At 49.9% G+C, this 20,266-nt stretch overlaps 1 protein-coding gene across 8 annotated transcripts in view; it reads left to right on the top strand.

The window, feature by feature from the left end:
- HIPK2 (homeodomain interacting protein kinase 2) overlaps positions 1 to 20,266 on the top strand; it is a 186,840-nt gene that overhangs the window by 164,977 nt on the left and 1,597 nt on the right. For all 8 annotated transcript variants that reach the window (XM_082400267.1, XM_082400263.1, XM_082400262.1 and 5 more), the window contains 3 exons: positions 771 to 1,052; positions 14,748 to 14,992; positions 20,127 to 20,260. In XM_082400267.1, coding sequence (XP_082256393.1) covers positions 771 to 1,052; positions 14,748 to 14,992; positions 20,127 to 20,260 — 661 coding nt within the window. The remainder of the gene's footprint in view (positions 1 to 770; positions 1,053 to 14,747; positions 14,993 to 20,126; positions 20,261 to 20,266) is intronic.

Genomic DNA, 20,266 nt, shown 5'->3' with positions numbered 1-20,266 from the left:
TTAAGCATACCTTTTCTTCTTGCATTTTTCCTGATTTTTCATTGCAATTGAAACAGACTGATAAGCGTCCTGTGATGCCCATGTGTCAAAATCCAAAAAAAATCATTTTTTGAAAAATTATACCCACACAGATACTTTTATGATCATGTCCATAAAAGGAGGAAGAAGGGAAAGCTAAACTTTAACATCAGATCCTTTAGATCCAGGAACTCTTAGGAAGTGAGTGTTTTAGTTTAATCAGTGGTAAACCAGCCATTAGCAAGGAAACTAAAGCTTTCTGTGCAGATACCTTTTCTTCCACCTCTAAAACAAGAGCTAAGTACATTGGAGAGGGTGACCAGATTGAGCTTAGGAAGTTGGGCCTCGACCCTGAAGACAGGGGGCTGCACTGGGGCAGACACCCCTGAAATCCTGGGCGTTACATCTGCCCCCACAAGACCAGCCCAGTCCTGGGTCACAGCCCTGTGCCCTCTCCGGAGAGCCCTGACTACTCCCTTTGTCCCGCTGGGGGTGGGTGCACGGAACCAGGCCAGAGCCCAGAGAAGACCAGGCTGCTGCGCCCCCCCCCCACCCCCCCCGTGTCGCAGCTAACTGAGAGAGAGAGCTCCACAGGCAGCCGCTTCTGCAGTCACATTAAGTCTGAGTGCCCTGGCCCTCTACCTGTTTTACGGAGACTTGGGCAGAGCTGGTGTTTCTAGACAGTTGAGCTCCTCGGAAGGAGCTGCCGGGTCTGAGCCTCTCCGTGAGCGTGCGTGGCTTTGTCGTTCCAGAAACGTCTCCACCTGTGAGGTGTCCTCCTCTCAGGCCGTCAGCTCCCCGCAGCGGTCCAAGCGTGTCAAGGAGAACACGCCTCCACGCTGTGCCCTGGTGCACAGCAGCCCGGCCTGCAGCTCCTCGGTCACGTGCGGCTGGGGTGACGGGGCCTCCAGCACCACCAGGGAGCGGCAGCGGCAGACGATCGTCATTCCTGACACCCCCAGCCCCACGGTCAGCGTCATCACCATCAGCAGCGACACGGATGAGGAGGAGGAGCAGAAGCATGCCCCCGCCAGGTGAGGCTGTGCCACCTTCAGACTCCCGGACGGAGCGGAGTTGCGTTTCCGTCTCGCACAGAGACAGTTACGGTGGATCTGGACCACCTTCCATCGTCCAGCGTGATGACCCCTCTCTCCCGGCCCCTGAATTTTGGCTTTGCCGTGTCCTGGAGCCCTAAGGTGATTTCAAGGGAATGTCAAAGAGATTTTCCATAATTGTTGAAAGCCGAAATAATTTTGGGTCACTTTGGTCTTAAAAAATAGTTACAGGCCCTTTACATTTGGGGGACGTGAGACGATAAAAATCAGGCACACGGTGCCAGTGTATTTCAACCCTCATACGCTTAAAAATTTCTGCCTCGGGCTATTGAATTTATTCCTAGTTGGTCAGGCTATTTCTCTAACACTGCCTTGGCTCTCTCAGAATTTGAGGTAATTGTCCAATTAATCAGAAAGTTTCCTGTGTCTGATTAACCCGGTCTATCAAACTGCCAGTTGGCTCTTCACCCAGAGAGCATTACTGTTTATTCCAAAGTAGTAAGAACTCATTTTAGTCTCTGTACGCTTCCTGGGGAGGGAAGAAATATTTATTATATTTGCGAGACTGTTCACCCTAGTGCCAGAGCCTCTTGTCTACACTTTCCAGCCAGACTGCAACGGAGTGCGGTGTGAGCTTGGGCTGTCTGATGGTCCCTTGGAACTTGCCCCTCTGAACAGTCGGTCCCCTGGCCTTCAGCACCCCCAGGCCTCGGGACCTTGTAGATCCAAAGTCTCACAGTCCCAACCTGCTGGCTCCTCCCTTTGGGACCCAGGACCTGGGAAGGGAGGCCTGCCCCACGCTGCCAGTCAGCGCACATCCCATGACCTGATGTGAAGCTTAACATTCACAGTTAGGCCCAAATTACTAATTCCTGATTGGATACAATGTCCCTGATTATAATCACACATCCTTGTGATTAGATAATAAATTCCTACACTTAAAATCATTACAAGATATGCAGATAGACTGATTCAAACATTCTCACTACAGCTATTTCTTCCTGCACGGGGCACCCCCTTCCCATCTTTATAATGAACTCAGCGTCTTATCTTCTCATGATAGGGCTAGTGTATCTCTCATTCCAGTGTCCTCTTTAATGGCCCAGCCTAGTCTTCAGTGTGTCTCAGAGAAGCATATCATGGAGTATTTCTGGTCCTAGCATTGGGTCAGGCGCTAGAGGGACCACGGGGCTGGGGGGATGGGGCTCAGTGCTTCATTCCCAGGCTGCCTGTTCCAGAACTGGGCTCAGTTTCCTTTTGGAGAACAGTCCCAAGTTGAGTCAATACCCCGTCCTGCCCAGTGCCTCGTGCCTCGCAGGCCCTTCCCAAAGAGAAAGGCTCCTCACGGCTCCGGCCCGGCCCCTGGCCTGGAGTAGCTTGTGCACACATTTGTAGCATCAGGCACGAGAAGGACCAGCAACCTCACACAGCCCTTTGCCACAAGTGGAAAAAGGCGATTTTAAAATCTGACGATTGACTAGATTGGAATATCATTTTGACATTTGAATTGACACAGAATCTCGACCTGTGTGCTCAGGAGAGAACTGAATAGTAGGTCTGAGGAGAAGGAGAATGAGAGAGCCATCTCTCTACCTGTCAAGGCCGCTGCCGGGGCCGTGAGCGCAAAGCGAGCCAAAGCACAGGCTACTTCCGCAGCAGCTCGGGGGCCCAGAAAGAAGAGAACTGCAGTACTTGACAGCATGTGAGGACCCTGGTGACTTCACAGATGAGTCAAGACTTAGGGGAGGGCAGGGAGGGAGCTGACTGGCAGGTGCGTGTGTAAGCGACAACCACAGACAGCGACAGGGGGCTGCTGAGTACCAGAGCTTCATACAGTGGAAAATGCAGGGGACAGCCCGCCTGCCCAGGGGAACGAAACGCACCAGAGAGGTTCCGCCAAATGGGGGAAGCTGCAGGCTGAGGCCAGCGCGTAATCCAGACGGGTGTCAGCTGTGCACAGGTGTGACGGGAGGCGCGCAGAATGAGATGATAGTGTTTTCTGGAGGGATCAAATGACTGTTGCCTTAAAGGAATGTTTTAGGACCCAGGAAGACAGGAAGGTGTATTTGAGTCTGAGGAGGATCAAACAGAAACCAGTAGCTATTTTATTCATAGCGAAACCACCGTGTAATGTGGCCACGTTAATGTGACTGCATTTTGTAATGAGAAAAAAAACGGGGAAATACGATTACTCGTTCTTAGATATCAGAATTTTTATTTATTTATTTATTTATTTATTTTTGGCTGTGTTGGGTCTTCGTTTCTGTGCGAGGGCTTTCTCTAGTTGTGACAAGTGGGGGCCACTCTTCATCGCGGTGCGCGGGCCTCTCTTGTTGCGGAGCACAGGCTCCAGATGCGCAGGCTCAGCAGTTGTGGCTCACGGGCCCAGTTGCTCCGCGGCATGTGGTATCTTCCCAGACCAGGGCTCGAACCCGTGTCCCCTGCATTAGCAGGCAGATTCTTAACTACTGCGCCACCAGGGAAGCCCTAGATATCAGAATTATGGCAAAATTTAACACAGTAAATATTTATTGGCCCCACTGGTAAGATATTACGCTCGGAACCACAGGTGCTACATAAATAAGGTAGACAGCCTCTGTCCTCAGGAGGTTTGCAGGGTAATAAGCCAGGTAAGACGTGTGCAAATCATCATAACACAAAACAGAATATCAGCCCCCTAAAAACTAGCAGAAGACTGTGGGGATTCAAAGGGGAAATAGCTTGAGGAAGTAGCAGGGGAGAGGAGGCTTTTCAAGGTCAAAGGTCCAGATGGGTGTGGACAGTGGGTAGAGGAGGTGAGACTGCAAATTCCATCGAGATAGGTGGCGGGCGGAGCCTCAGAGGTGGGCAGAGGGGATCAAGAGCACAGTGGGGCCACTGATCAGAGAGAAAGCAGGAGACAAGGAAAAAAGGGATTTCAGATTGGAAAGGGAGATCTGAGGGTCTCCCCTTAGGTGGGTGTGGCCAGCTTTGCGAGGAGGTGCTGAGGAGCTGGTGGGAAAGCATCAGTCCTGGGAAAACAAGGACGTGCCCCCAGGTGCAGCCCACGGGGGAGCCTCCCAGCGGCCCTCCAGCTGGAAGCTTCTCTACCTGTCAGTGCTCCAGCGTGAACCGTGGAGACTTCCCTCCTAGACCCTGACCGTTCTCGTTCCCAAACCTGATTTCTCCCAGCCGTGAGCATGGTGATTCTGATCTTCCGTGTTCCTGACCTCATTTCCTATTTGCGGCTCACCCCCAGTGCTAGCCCTGTAACCCTGCCTGAAATGCCGATCACCCCCCCTCACGTGACTCAGCCTCAACACAGCAGCCAGAGAGCGGGGTGGGGGGCGATGGTGCTCACAGGGATGGTGAGCGCCGACCACATGGTGGCGTCTTTTAGAGCCAACGTGAGACAGATAATGGTAAATCCACCTTTTTTAGGACTAAGCTTGTCACTAAATCTCCAGGACCAGCTGATAATTGCCTGGAATTTTCAGAAGAATGCCAAAGCAAAGTTATCATTCCCGACCCCCAGTGTGTGGCACTGTTCATTGCCAGATTAGATGGATAGTCAGCAATTCCTCCTTGTAAGGAGGACTCCAGAGCGTGAGGGGCAGGCTGGGGGCGAGTGAAGTAGAGAGGAGGGGAGTCATAACAGACATTCCCCAGGTGTTCTCACCTGCACTTTCTGTGCATCATTCGATGGAATATACAAGGCCAGTAGTTGTAGTCCCATTTGATAGATGAGGAAACTGAGGCCCGAGAAAGGTAAGTGACTCACCCAGATTCACAAAGGTTCTAAGTAGCAGAATTAGGATTCAGGTTCTGTGACATTGAGGAAATGGCAGTCTTAATTACTGGCAAAAATAATTGATTTCTCTTCAGTCATTAATTCAACACATTATAAATTGTGTCCTGTGCTTCCTCTGACCACCACCATGCCCACATGCATGGTCACACCCACTGTGTGCAGGGCACCAGGCCAGGGCAGTGGGAGAGTCCAGGCTATGTTCACTGAGCCCTGACTGGGGCCAGGCATCGATTGGTCAGAGTGCTGGGGCTCTAGCAGCAGGCAGGGCAGAAGTCAGCTCTTCTCATTCTTTAAGAAGATTTGAAAAAGTGAGGAGGCCAAGAAAGACCCAGCAGCCTCCTCTTTCTCGATGTTGGACGAGGGGGCTCTGTGGTCATGGCTAGAGAATTTGCCTAAAGATAGCAAACAGATATTTTTCTGGGTCCCCCAGGATTAGGAAGTAGAACCAGTCTTATTTTAAATATATATAAATGATTTTGATTAGAGGAACATTTGACTGTCCACACGTGCTGAATAAGCTATCTTTTCTCCCTTGAACTTTCCTTGGAGAAAGCTTATGGGTGCACGTCTTATTGTTCAGACCCTTCTGCCAACCTTGCCTTGTGCTGAAACTGTCTTTTAGAGGCCATGAGGCTACATCATACAGTCTTCCAAAGTGTGTGACCAGAGTGGCTCATTTCAGCTGATCAATTAGAAATCATTTTGCCCGGTCTCCATTATTCATTCATTTATCTGTTCATTCAGTTATCTGACTATTTCTGGTAGATGGGGTTCATTTACTTCGGTCATCAGGGCACTGCTATATTCTGCATCACTTTGGGAGTGTGTTACAGCTAATGTGACCAAAATGTGAACTTCAGTAGAAGATTGATTCATCAGGATCACTAAGTATTTTAAACAGGGATCACTCTGAAAATGTTTATGAAAAAAAAAATGTGACCCCAAATGTTCTTCTTTACACTAAATTGAAAATCTAGAGAAATTACTATAGAAAAGGCACAGTCAGGAAGCTGATGGACTGCTGCTCAAAAGACAGCCTGAAAAATTAACATCCACTTAACAGGGGAAAAGCGCACACACCCACTTAGGCCAGCATTGTGCTGTGCTAGTGGCATCAGAGTCAAGCTCGAGGGAAGAAGCAAAGGACCCAACTCACAGTGCCATTTGGAAGGCTTGTTGCTTCGCGGTGTTAAGTTACACCCCACAGATGAACAGAGGATGTTTTGTCCAGGGAACTCTACTGCATCTTCATTACAGGGTTACGTTCAAAACGCCCCAGTGGGGGGCTTCCCTGGTGGCTCAGTGGTTAAGAATCCGTCTGCCAATGCAGGGGACATGCGTTCGAGCCCTGGTCCGGGAAGATCCCACATGCCCCGGAGCAACTAAGCCCGTGCGCCACAACTACTGAGCCTGTGCTCTAGAGCCCGTGAACCACAACTACTGAGCCCACGTGCCACAACTACTGAAGCCTGCTCGCCTAGAGCCCGTGCTCCGCAACAAGAGAAGCCACTGCAATGAGAAGCCCACACACTGCCACGAAGAGTAGCCCCCGCTCGCCGTAACTAGAGAAAGCCTGCGCGCAGCAACGAAGACCCAACACAGCCAAAAATAAATAAATCAATCAATAAATAAATCTATTTAAAAAAAAAAAAAACACCCCAGTGGTTAAGGGGCTGCATTTTATGAAAAGGCTTTGTTTTGAAGAGGAGACACTGCACCGGACTGTCCCCAGCCACCTGTCCTAACACTGCCGCACGTTACAAAGCTTTCACAGACGTGTAGCGACTTCCTGGTGTCCTCCCTGCCTTCTGCAGGGCAGAGGGAGGAGGGCGGAAGCGGGTTGGGAAGCACAGGGCAGAGCCATGCCTAGCGGATGGACCCAGCGTGGTCAGGAGAGACTCGCAGGCTGGAGCGCAGGAGGTGGAGGGAGAGTGAACACCTGCTGCTGTGCGTGATGCGTGAGGACTGGGGCCAGCCTTGGCTCCTTCTAGGCCCTGTTTCAGATTTCTCCAGAAGGTAGTCATGTAAAAAGTGACCGTAGTGGTGACATGGATGTGTGTGTGTGTATGTTGAGAGACATACACATAGATACAAACATGTGGATAATGTAACGCGAATGTAATGTATGCACCAAATTTAAAATGTAAATTTTTTTGGTTCTCACTAAGGACTTTAAATTGGAAGCCACATGATACATCGGAAGCACACTGGCCTGGTGGCATCGTCACCCGGCCCCTCTTTTCACATGAAGGGCTGGTTAAAAGCAGTCGGCCTTGTATTTATTTCCAGCTGGGTGGAGAGGGAGTGGGAACAGCATAGCGAGCCGCGCGCCCACCTGTGCAGGTGGCCGGGTCGGCAGCTGTCACCTCCATCAGCTGGGACAGCTGTCCATGCGAACAACGCCGTGACCCATGCTTGGAGGAGACCACCGTCACCAACTGTGCCCCTGGTGGAACCAGCAGGAGCAGTCTCAGTTGCCTTATGTTCTCAGTCTCGTGGGTAGCAGGGGGCTGTGTAGCTAGTGACTAAAAGGGAGTGCAGGCTCTGGACAACCCAACAGTGAAAAAAATAACAGCCTAATTTAAAAGTGGGCTAAGGACTTGGACTGACGTTTCTTAAAAGAAGACACGTACGGGGCCAACAGCCATATGAAAACTGCTCAACGTTACTCGTGATAAGGGAGATGCAAACCAAAACCATGATGAGATATCACCTCACACCTGTCGTGATGGCTATTATCAAAAAGAAAAGATAACGAGTGTTGACGAGGAGGATGTGGAGACACTGGAACTCTTGTGCACTGTTGGTGGGAATATGAATTGGTGCAGCCGCTATGGAAAACAGTATGGAAGTGCCTCAAAAAAATTAAAAATAGAGCTGCCATATGATCTAGCAGTCCCACTTCTGAGTATTTATCCAAAAGAATGGAAATCAGGACCTCAAAGAGATAGCCACTCCCATGTTGATTGCAGCATTAGTCACAATAGCCGAGATGTGGAAACAACCTAAGTGTCCATCAGATGAATGGGCAGATGAATGGGTAAAGAAAATGTGGCGTGTGCATACAGTGGAATTCTGTTCAGCCTTAAAAAGAAGGAAATTGTGCAATATGCAAAAAACCTCTTACGTGAGCTATCTAAAAGAGTCAAATTCACAGAATCAAAGAGTGGAATGTCGGTTGCCAGGGACTGTGGGTAGGGGGAAATGGGGAGTCACTGATCAACAGGCATACACTTCAGTTGAGATGAATAAGCTCTCCAGATCTGTACAGCGTCACAGCCATAGTCATCGCTACTGTATTGTATACTTAGAATTTTAAGAAGGTAGATCTCATGTTGCATATTCTTACCACAATAAAATAAAATTTTTTAAAATAAATAAACTAAGACCACACTTAGTCACAAATAGAAAAAGAAGAAGAATGCTAGCTCTTGGTTCCAGCCTGACTTTGCCCCTAACCAGCTGTGTGACCTTGAACAACCAAGTGACCTAAGCTCTCCACATCTGAAGTTTGTTGTTCTTAAAATGAAAGTTGTAATATTCTTCACCTTGTAGTTTTGCTGTGAGGATTAGAGGGGATAAAACATGCAGAGGACTTTGAACAATAGTTGTGCATTCAGTAAACGTTTCCTGTATTTAGTAATCAATGCCATAGTAACAGAAGAGCAGTATTTTTTACATATAGCATTGATTATGGCATCAGAGGCATGAAATCAGTCATGGAAAGTTCATTGGTGGAGATGAGTTTTGACTCAGGTCTTGGAGGACGGAATTGACGGTGATTGGCAAATGGAAATCAGAAGCACATTCCGGTTAGGGTCCTGCAGAGAAGGGGTCACAGATTTGTGTCTGATCCTCCAGCAGTGTTTTCTCCTTTGGGGCTGACTTCTTTACTTAGCTCCTTATTTCTTTTCATCATTTTAAAATGATGAAAATCATCTATTGCCATGACAGCACAAGGCAGTCATGAACTCTGGCAGCTTTGTTTTTTATTTGGAAGTGATGTTCTGTTGAGACCACTTAAGCAAGCATCTCTCATTCTTCTGCTATCACTGTCTCTCACTTCCATTACCAGTTCATAATGGGATTGATAAGCTATCAATGATAATTAGACACTACAGTGGGATGAAGCCCAGTAGAATAGACACGTAGGAGCCAAAAGAACCCATAGTAGTAATGTCAAATGTGTGCTCATTTTTTTTAATATAATTTTTAAGTGATTAGCTTTTTTTTTTTTTTAATTTATTTTTAGCTACGTTGGGTCTTCGTTGCTGCACGCGGGCTTTCTCTATTTGTGGCGAGCGGGGGCTACTCTTCCTTGTGGTGCACAGGCTTCTCATTGTGGTGGCTTCTCTTATTGCGGAGCACGGGCTCTAGGCGCAGGGGCTTCAGTAGTTGTGGCTCGTGGGCTCTAGAGCGCAGGCGCAGTAGTTGTGGTGCACAGGCTTAGTTGGTCCGCGGCATGTGGGATCTTCCTGAACCAGGAATCGAACCCCTATCCCCTGCATTGGCAGGTGGATTCTTAACCACTGTGCCACCAGGGAAGCCCGTGTGCTCATTTTTAAACTGACTCATTTAACAGTTTCTCATTTGTTCTCTAATCTGCATAGTACATCAGGTAGAGCACAGAGATTTCTAACAATAGAAGAGATTAAAAACAGAGCTATCAAATTAATTCACCTTTTCCAAACCTGTCACATGTAAATCCAAAGAGGTAGATAAATCAGCATTAGACTGTGTTGTACCTATCTGCTCCTTGGGCATGGGGACTGCCAGATCAGAAAAAAGGGATGGGACCCATGAAGAGTTCGGAGAGGTTTTCTCCCACACTCCTTGGTATAGATGACAAGATACTGACATGCAGAATTCCTCAACATTTCTGTCGGGAGATGGCCCTCAATTCTGAGGGGTCATCTAGAGCAAGCTGTCAGTTGTTACAAGATTTTTGCCAGAAAGCCTTCCTTCAGTGACAAGAAGCTCACTGATTCATTAAGCGGCCCATTGTATGTTCAGATAATTCCAGTTGTCAGAGAATTTGTACTCGTATTGAGCTGAAGCTTCTCCACAATTTCTAAAATTGAGTGAAGAATTCCAAATATGTCCAACTTGAATTTTATTGCAGCTTGGCCAGACTTAGTGGTGTGTGTGTGGGTGTATGTGTGTGTTTAATTTGCTCATTTTCTAAACTATTCAGAACCTAAGGAGGATATATAGTCAGCAGGAATTGTCTGGGTCTGGGTCTACATATAAGGTACACTTACTAAAAGGATTTATTTTCTCTCCAAATTAGGAGTAAAGCGAATCCTATTTTAAGTGTCTTTAATAATAAATCTTTAAGGGACCATCACAATGGCTCCTTTAAGGCCACTCTCCCTAACGGATGTCATAGCAGGTTAGAGCTGGAGGGACATCCAGGGTCACCCCAATATCCAGGCCACCGCCCGAGGTCACACCAATAAATGGACAGCCGCGCCAGGACTAGAGCACGAGCTCCCAGGACACATTTGGGAGCAGCCAGCCTCTGTTCTTCGCGTGGGGTCCGCCACCCACAGACCACGCGTCTGCAGCAGAACATTTCTGCGTTTTGTGCGATGACCAGATGAGTCACTGTGTGTGTGTGTGTGTGTGTGTGTGATTTAATCAGGCAGAACTGGCTGTGACCGAAGCTGAGCGTGAAGGGCAGGACACTCGGAGCTGCATGCTCATGGCCTCCCGACGCTGACCCTGGTCCTGGGAGCGTTTTGTGATGGTGCCGGGGGTGGAGGTGGAGGGCTGGGCGTTCCTTTAACACGACAGACTGCTTGCAAACCAGCCCCGCCCCCCCACAGAAAGCAGCTGCAGGTTTCGCCTGTCTGTGTTTTTTTAAGGTGGCTCTTCTTCCTCCCAGGGCTCCTCCCAGTTCCACAGCTTTCCACAGCTCTTGCTGCCCTTGGGTCCCTTGTCCCTACTTTCCAGGCATGGGGACCTTTCCCTGGCGCCCCACTTTCTAGTTCTTCTGCCAGATCTCAGTCGTCCCCTCCCCGCTGATCCTATTTGCTTCCTTTTTTATATATATATATATATATATATATATATATATATAAATTTATTTATTTTTGGCTGTGTTGGGTCTTCATTGCTGCGCATGGTCTTTCTCTAACTGTGGCGAGCGGGGGCTACTCTTCATTGTGGTGCACGGGCTCCTCATTGTGGTGGCTTTTCTTGTTGCAGAGCGTGGGCTCTATGCACGCGGGCTTCAGTAGTTGTGGCACGTGGGCTCAGTAGTTGTGGCTCGCGGGCTTAGTAATTGTGGCTCGCGGGCCCTAGAGCCACGGGCTTCAGTAGTTGCAGCACACAGTCTCAGTAGTTGCGGCTCGCGGGCTCTAGGGCACAGGCTTAGTAGTTGTGGCGCACGGGCTTAGCTGCTCTGCGGCATGTGGGATCTTCCCGGACCAGGGCTCGAACCCATGTCCCCTGCATTGGCAGGCGGATTCTCAACCACTGCGCCACCAGGGAAGCCTGCTTTCTTGTTTCTGAATAAGCATATGGACTTTTTAAAACTTGAGATAGAATTTGCTTGCCATACAGTTCACCCATTTAAAGTGTACAATTAAATGGTTTTTGGCCTATTACATTCATTTTTTAAGTTGTCGTACTACATATATAATAAAATTTGCCATTTTAACCATTTTTAAGTGTACAATTCAGTGACATTAAATACATTCACAGTGCGTGCAGCCATCACCACTATTTCCAAAACTTTTCATTCACCTCAAACAGAAACTCTGTACCCATTAAGCAGTAACTCCCCAAACTCCTCTTCCCTCAGCCCCTGGTAACCTCTAATCTACGTCTGTCTCTATGAGTTTGCCTATTCTAGGAACCTCATATAAGTGGAATCACACAGTACCTGTCCTTTTGTGTCTGGCTTATTTCACTTAGCGTAATGTTTTCAAGGCTCATCCGTATTGTAGCATGTATCAGAACTTTATTCGTTTTTATAGCTGAATAATATTCCATTGTGTGGATATATCACATTTTGTTTATCCATTGACCAGTTGATGGGCACTGAGGTTATTTCCACCTTTTGGCTATTGTGAATAACGCTGCAGTGAACGTTAGCATACAAGTATCTGTTCGTTTCTGCTTTCAGTTCCTTTTCGTACTTAACCTAGAGCAGAATTGCTGGGTCATACGGTAACCATTTACCTCAAACTATGTTTGAGCAACAAGCATGTGGGCTTTTTGCATTTAAACCGTTATAAGTAGGAAGTGTAGTTCTTTATTGATTAAGATATATCCATTTTATCAAAGTTAGCATGAAGAACTATAAATATATGCAGTCAGTTCATTCCTCACCTTCTTTTGAGTTCTTAATTATCATCTGCACAGCTCATTTGACAGTTCATCGTGGAAGTCTTTATGACATCCCTTCTCTTTAACTGATTATTTTAAAGCTTTTACTGTTTAACTTGTCATGTTTTTATACAGTCCCCACTGAGATGTTAATCTCCTCCAAGAGCGGAGACATGTATTATATTTCTTTATACAGAAATTCCCTGTAGCACCTAGCATAGATCTCTAAGATACCTAACTGATGAGTTTTAACTTCTTTCATATCAATCTCTGGTTTATTCCTAGACTAGAAACTTTTCCAGCAAGTATGTACCTTCATAGAATTCATTTTGCCTAGAGATGTTTTTTGCAAACCTGTTTTCACCTGTTTTAAAATGAAGTAACACTCATCATAATAATAATGATAGAAGCTAGCTTTTTTTTTTAATTGGAGTATAGTTGCTTTACAATGTTGTGTTAGTTTCTGCCACACAGCGAAGTGAATCAGCCATATGCATACATACATCCCCTCCCTCTTGGACCTCCCTCCCGCCCCTACCCGCCCCCCCCCCACCATCCCACCCAACTAGGCCATCACAGAGCACCAGACTGATCTCCCTGTGCTATACGGCAGGTTCCCACTAGCTATCTGTTTTACACACGGTAGTGTATTTATGTCAAACCTAATCTCCCAATTCATCCCACCCTCCCCTCCCCGCCGTGTCCACACGTCTGTTCCCTATGTCTGCCTTTCTATTCCTGCCCTGCAAATAGGTTCATCTATACTGTTTTTCTAGATTCCACATATATGCATTAATATACGATACTTGTTTTTCTCTTTCTGACTTACTTACTTTACTCTGTATGACAGATTCTAGGTCCATCCACATCTCTACAGATGACCCAATTTCATTTCTTTTTATGGCTGAGTGATATTCCACTATATATATGTACCACATCTTCTTTATCCATTCATCTAGAAGCTAGTTTTTATAGTATACTTAACTGTGTGTCGTGCACCATCCAAAGCACTTTCCATGTATTTTCTCACTTCTCAAAACAAGCCTGTAACATAGGTACTATTAATATACATCTTACTGGTAAGGAGACTGAATCGCTCAGAGGTTGAACAGCTACACCACCAGCACGTGCTGAAGTTAGACATCTGTCTGCCGGGCATGTGTGCTTATCCACAGACACAGTTAGGGAGGGGACCCTTCTACCCTGAACCGGGGAGGACAGAATATGCAGCCCCAGAAGGATAATCTGGCCCAGATGTCAGCAGGGCAGGGTTCAGGGAGCAGGACGTCAGGCCTCCTGTGGGCTCACTCCCAGCCCCTCAGCCTTTTGTAGGCTAGCAACCCTGCTGTCCTCCCACTTCCTGGGGCTCGAGTTCCTCATTTCTCTGCCGCCCTTAGTGGTGGTAGGATTGATCTTGGAATGTGGCCTGTGGCTGGCTGTGTGACCTTGGGCAAGACACCTGGAGGGGGCGTTGTGGCTGCATTAGGTGCTCTATAAATACCAGCTTCTTCTCTTAGCAAAGTAGTTGCAAACTGACCGTCTTATTTAGGCAATCGATATTTCTTAAAAATAGACGATCGATATACAAAAATAGATGAAAATCCATTTTTAAAACCTTCCCAATAAGCAACAAATTCCATATCCGTCATCCCACCAGCCTCTCACTAGCTTGGAGGCAGACAGAATTGGTTCCCAAAGGAACCAAACGTAAATATCTGCGGAAAAAATGTGCTGGCCCAGAGCCATCCAAAGCCAGTTCCTCCCTATCAGCGTATTAAGTCTCAGTTATAGGATGAAGACCAGGGATTCAGAGCCACGCCCTCACCGACTCAGCATCTCTGCCCTCACCCAGACGCGGTGCCGGTCCCCCACCCCATCGTCGCCCAGGCAGAGGGGAAGCTGCAGGAGGGCCGGGCCTCTCCTGAGAAGGGGACTCAGAGGTCTTGGGTCGCTGCTTTGTGTGGGATCAGCATGCCCAGAGCCTCACTCTCTCCCGTCCCTCTCACTGCGTCCCGGTTCTTCTTGGATGTCCTGTTCCCTCCTGCCTAAGTTGGCTGGGTCTTCCAGGTCCCGAACCTCAAGAGCTTATGTTGTTCCCTTCCCGGCGGTGTGTTTCTCCTACACCTGGGCCTCAGGTTGCCTGGGTCTGGCTGGGTTCTCTGTTTGCTTTCGTGTGCCCTTCCAGTGGCTCAGAGGGCACTGCCACACAGCTCTGTGCTGCACGCACCTCCCCGGTAGGTCAGCTGAGCCCGGCTGCACAGGGGACAGCCCAGGCCTCCCCGGAAGTTTCTCTTGCCCCCATTTCCAGAAGCTTCTGTGGGCCCCCCTCCAGCCCCTTCTCCCGTCCTCACATATACCCCCACCCCCACTGGTCAGACTGGTGACACTTGTGCCTCCCCGTTAGGGTTCTGGAGAGCAGAAGTCACATTCCTACCCCGTCTCCGGCTCTGCCTGCCCCTGCCCCAGAGCACAGAGAGGCTCTTCGCCGTCAGTTTGGTGTCTCCCTCCCCAGCCTCTCACAGTCCTGGTTTCTCCCTTTCCGTCTCCAGCCCTGTGTCCAAACAGAGAAAAAACGTCATCAGCTGTGTCACGGTCCACGACTCTCCCTACTCCGACTCCTCCAGCATCACCAGCCCCTACGCCGTGCAGCACCGCTCCGGGCACGGCGCCACCACCTTCGACACCAAGGGGAGCCTGGAGTCGCACTGCACCGGGAACCCCCGGACCATCATCGTGCCGCCCCTGAAAACCCAGGCCAGCGAGGCGCTGGTGGAGTGTGATAGCCTGGGGCCAGGTAATTTGGGGCCGGGGCGGCCAGCAGCATCTCTCCGGACGCTGGTTTTCTGGTTCCCTGCTGCTCGCCGTCTTGTTACGGGAGAGCTACTAAGCCCCGGGTGGTAGTAGATCCTCACCCAAGGATCCTGTTCAAGAAGACTCCTTGTTGTCAGCCCAGGAGGCCAGAGCTGACCTCACATCTGTCAGAAAAGGTCCTCCCTGTGATGGCCACCTCACTTCTAAACTGTATCTCATGAATGGATGGATGGATGGGGTAGGGAGTTTGCAAAGAGTTGGTCGCCTGAGCGAAAGCAAGCCTGGTCAGCCCTCAGTGTTTCCTACTGAGAGTGGCTTGTCTTTGCTCTCACGGGACTGTCCCTCAGGAGCCATTTGTTCTGGAATTATCCCATTTGGGCGCCCCTTAGGGTTCTCACACCTGGAGGCAATGCACCATTTTAACATTCAGGAGAGTGAGAAGGAAGCCTTTCTTTTGTAATGTGGGAGAAGGGTGAATGTGAGAGAGAAGGCGAGTAAGGGAACCGGTGGGTCCCAGGGCCGGTGCATCTGTTTAGGAGAAGATACATCTGAAAGGTGAGACTCTGGGCATTGACCCCTCAAACCTCTGCTTGCCGTGCACCCTCAAGTCCTCAGGTCGCCCCGCACGTACCCCAGTTATAAAGATCGCAGCCTTAAGTGCACACAGCTTGGTGTGAAAGGCTCTCCTGCTTAATTAACAGTGAAGGTCTCAAGACTATGTTGTTGAAAACCTCAAGACCAGCCCTTTTACCCAACAGGAAGAGAAGGAAATATTCCTTTTCATCTGTAATGTAAAATCCAAAAAGCTCCGAAAACCAGATTTTTAAGTTTACAGCAAAGTCAGTTGGTGAAACCTGACCTGAACTAACCAGAGGCTATTTATAGTCCCTTTGTCATATTCCTGTTTGTGTCAGAGTCATATTTGTGGCACTTGGTGAAATGTCCCAGTATTCTGTAGCAGAAATAATCACTTTTTTTTAATTACGTGGTACTGCACAGGGCTCCACTGGGGGTAACCTAATATATTGAATACATACCAAATGACCTTCTAAAATCGGAAATTCTTGATTTCAAAAGTGTCCGACCCCAGGGATTTCAGGGAATTCCCTGGCGGTCCAGTGCTTCGGACTCTGCGCTCTCACTGCCGAGGGCCCGGGTTCGACCTCTGGTCGGGGAACTCAAATCCCACAAGCCACGCAGTGCGGCATGAAAAAAAAAAAAAAAAAAAGTGACACCAGGGATTTCAGATGAGAGACTGTAGACCTACAGGAGGAGACGATGCGGGCTGTAAGTCGAGGATGCCCATGTTCCAGGACATCTCAGGGGAACTCTGTGGTAGTAACCGTCCCTTTACACTTCAGGACGCTGGTCTATAAGAATCGGCTCCGGATAGACCTTACGCAGGTCCTCTAGGAATTGATAAAGCGGGGGGGAAAGGTAGCTGGTGCTGAACTTCCCTTGGCCTTTTAAATATGGTGGAGAATGCGCAAGGCAGCGGCCAGATGATCGCAGGCTAGATGTCTTCCAGCTCGGAACTTTGTCAGCCTGGGTGCCGGCGCCACAATGTGGAAGGTGACAAAATTGAGAGCTACTGAAATGTTAAGACTAGTCCAACCCCCTAGTTAAGACAGGTCAGGGGACTGAGGGCCAGCTTTGCCCCACATAACGCAACAGTTTTCTGTGGGGAACCACGACGGTGAGAGGGGGGGAGGCAGCTCTGTGGAGCCCACAGGTCACACCTTTCACGCTCCGTTGCCCATTTCCACCATCAGCCGTCGGGCTGTGGGCCACCCGTGGCGGTTTTGAGCACTCACCCCACTGCATTTCCACAAGGACTGCTACAGCTGAAGGGCTGAGAATTTCTCAGGGATGTTTTCAACCAAAAAAAAAAAAGGAAGGTTATTCTCAGTAAGGCTGCTGGTTCTAAGGCACCTAGTGCCACTGTCTCTGGGGAAGCCCATGGTATAATTTCCCAGTGTAAAGAGGGATTTATATTCCCCTCTGAGGACACGCTGCAGGTCTTTCTAGCGACAGGCAAGGGCAGGAAGGAACTTCATTCTGGTGCCTGTCTGCCCCCAGAACGTGGTCTTTCTCAACGCTGATATCCTCTGTTAGCTCAATTGTCCTGGGCTTGGAGGAATCAAGGAAAGCAGCCTTCCTCAGCCTCCTGGGGCCCCGCTGGCCCATTTACAGCCAAGATGAGAACCGTTTCAGCCACCTCCGCTGGGCTGCCAGGGTTCCCTGAGCCCCGTCAGGTCAGGACGGAGGCTGTGCAGGTGACGGTCCGTTTTCTCTCAGCGCTAATCCCCTCTGTGGGTCTTGGCTCAGGAAGGATCCCTATTTCTCACGTAGCCTCCTCGGGTCTCTTGGGTCAGTTAAGGTTCTTCTGGAAGGCAACAGAATGAACTGTGCACTGCCTTAAGGCAAATAAGGAATTTATTGGAAGGGTGCAGGGCCGAGAGGAAGTTCAACAACTAAGTCCCAGGCGGGACGGGAACCAGAACTCCTTGATCTGAGCCACTGGGGGCCCGACGCCTGCTCTCTGGACACTGCTTCACCCTGACCCAGCGACCCCCGGGCTCCCAGTTTCCCAGTCCCAGGAAACAGAACTTGCTGGTCCCACCTTGGGGCAGACACCTGTTCCTTGAGCATCCGCTTTGGCCAGGCAACAGGGCTCGATAGTAAAGACATCAACCGTAGTTAACACAGCTAACACCTTTAAGCGCTTAACACGTGCCATATACTAAGCGTTCTACGTGCATGAACTCATGTAATCCCCACAGCGACCCTACGTGTAGTCAACATTACTTTCCCAGTTTTCCAGATAAGAAAATGGAAGCACAGAGAGGTTAACTAACTCCACCACGGCCATGCGGCTGGCCCTCTAGGGCTCACCCAGGATTGAAGCACTCTCCCACCCGCCTTGTACAGACAGGGCCACCAGGGGCCATCCATGAACCCAGGGCTGTTCCCGGGCAGCAGATCTATGAGAGCAGCTAGACAAGGCTCGAGCAGAGAGCTCTGTACTGTCCTCCCAGCTCCGAAATACACCTCCGGAACTTGACCTTCAGCACTTGCCTTCTCCACTCCATGGTCACTTCATTCCTCTCTGCAGGAGGAAATCACTATTTTAATCTCTTGGTCCCTTTCAGGACCCCCTCCCTGATTCTGGGGTCCCCTGCTCTGGCAACTTGACAAGCTCTGACCCCATTTCCTGTCCCCGCGATGACGGTAGCCTGGCTCTGCCACACCCATTTCATCTGAAGCCCTCTGATCTCTTCACTTGCAGCCTCACGCTATGGACCCCTTGCACTCAGAGTTTCTCCCTCAAATATAATTACCACAAAATGCCCAGAGAGTTGACGTAGGAGCAGAGAGGTGCCATCCACAGCTGGGCCCAGGCAGCAGACACAGCTGGTGATCTGCTGCAGGGCAGGAAAGAGTTGGATGCCTGCACAGTGGCACCATGGCTGATCGACAGAGACAGAGTCCTCCTGATAGCCAGCACGTGCAGCTTCGCACCCTTCACCCTACAGTGGGTCCCCCGAGCCCCTCCCTCCACCCCCCAGGCTTTGGAGGGCCTTTGAGGGTCTAACCAAGCTTGGCCTGAGCACAAGACCCCGATTCCACAATGCAGGTCAGCTGCGTCCACCAAGGCCTGGCTGGCTCCTGCTGTCCTGGGAAGCTTGTGAAGAATACGAATTCCTGGCCACCCCCCGACAGGAGTGCGCTTCAGTGGGTAGGATGGGAGGGCCGCTGGGCCCCAACCCACGGTTGGATTTGGGATCTCAGGACGCGCTGCCCCCTTCCCAGTGAGGCAGCTCTCCCTTTACTTGAGGGGGACTGTCGCCTCGGGGAGGAGAAGGCTCCCCTTGACTTCACTGTGCTCCCCAGTCTCCTGTCCCCCGGTTTCTGGTTTGCCCTCACTTTTCAGCTTTCTCTCCATCAACAGTTATCAGCATTCTCTCTTGCCGGCCCCAGCCTCAGCCATCTCCTCTTTGACTTTGACCTCATCACCCTGGGATTCGTAATAGAATCGATCCAGCCCAGTTACGTCAAGGGCCTGACCCTTATTACGTGTGCTTCATTAATTCTTACCATCCTTCACCCCCGAGAACTGCCAGATTTGCCCATTTTACACTCGCGACCCCAGGGTACCTGACTGATACCATATTAGGCTTTTGTGTTTCCCAACGATGCTCAGCCCCAGTATATCTTCTGAATTCTCTGCTGAACAGCACAAGAAATAGACCTGCCTCTGAGGTCCTGTGTACGTCCTGCCGGTTCTCCCTTAGCTACCAGGGTCTCCTCTTGAACTCCCCACTCTGGGCAGCTCCCTCAAACGTGTATGGTTTTAGAGTCGGGGAGTCTGCGGAGGACAGCGCAGGTTTTGGCGGATGTCTGGATTCCCTGTGCCAAAGGCTTCTTGGCAGTCACTGTGGATCACTTCCTCTTGATCTAGACAGAGCTTCAGCACAGAAACGTCTGATGTCAAGAGAGACACTGAGAGGCAGACGAAGAGTCGCACTTGATTTCGCACATCCTGTACCCGGGCGTACAGTCCTCTGACTTTGCCCCCTGGAGACACGAGTCCCACTGTGCCAGGAGCTGGTGTTCACAGACCACTCAGCACCGAAATTGACTAGAATGGTTTCTTTAATGTAAACCTCCTCGCCCTATTCATTTTATTCCGGTGGTTTTTCCCCCTGGGACATGTAGTCCCTCTTTTGAGACTCGGTTTTCTGTACCCTGCTTCATCTGTCAGCGTGTCTCTGCATCTCGGCAGATGGCCCCCCGCTGCACCCCTGGCTGGGACACGAGGAGCTGCAGAGAGCTCTCCTTCTGTCTCTTAGACTCTCCTTATGCTTTTCGGTGTCACCAGATAGTAATTCTAAAGTCCAGCAGGGTTTGCTCCCAACCAGTGGAACAAGCCGCAGCCCGGGTGCCAGCCCAGAGTCGGCGTCGTCACCGGGTCTGGGGGCGATGCGGCTGAATGGTGGTCACCCAGTCTCGGGAAAGGGATCTTGGAAGACCACTGTTGTCCCCCAAGGAGTAGGGTCTTCCGGGCAGCTGAGGGCCCATGACGGACCTGTGACCTTTTCCTCCTCCCAACACAGTCACCACCAGTCACCACTCGTCCTCCTACAAGTCCAAGTCCTCCAGCAACGTGACCTCCACCAGCGGTCACTCTTCAGGGAGCTCATCTGGAGCCACTGCCTACCGGCAGCAGCGGCCTCTCAATCTCAGCCAGGTAAGC

Source organism: Balaenoptera borealis, assembly GCF_965194805.1.
Source record: "Balaenoptera borealis genome assembly, chromosome: 7".
In the NCBI taxonomy this organism is placed as follows: Eukaryota; Metazoa; Chordata; class Mammalia; order Artiodactyla; family Balaenopteridae; genus Balaenoptera; species Balaenoptera borealis.
The sequence above is the reverse complement of the archived record's forward strand: the minus strand, read 5'-3'. Positions and strand labels throughout refer to the sequence as shown.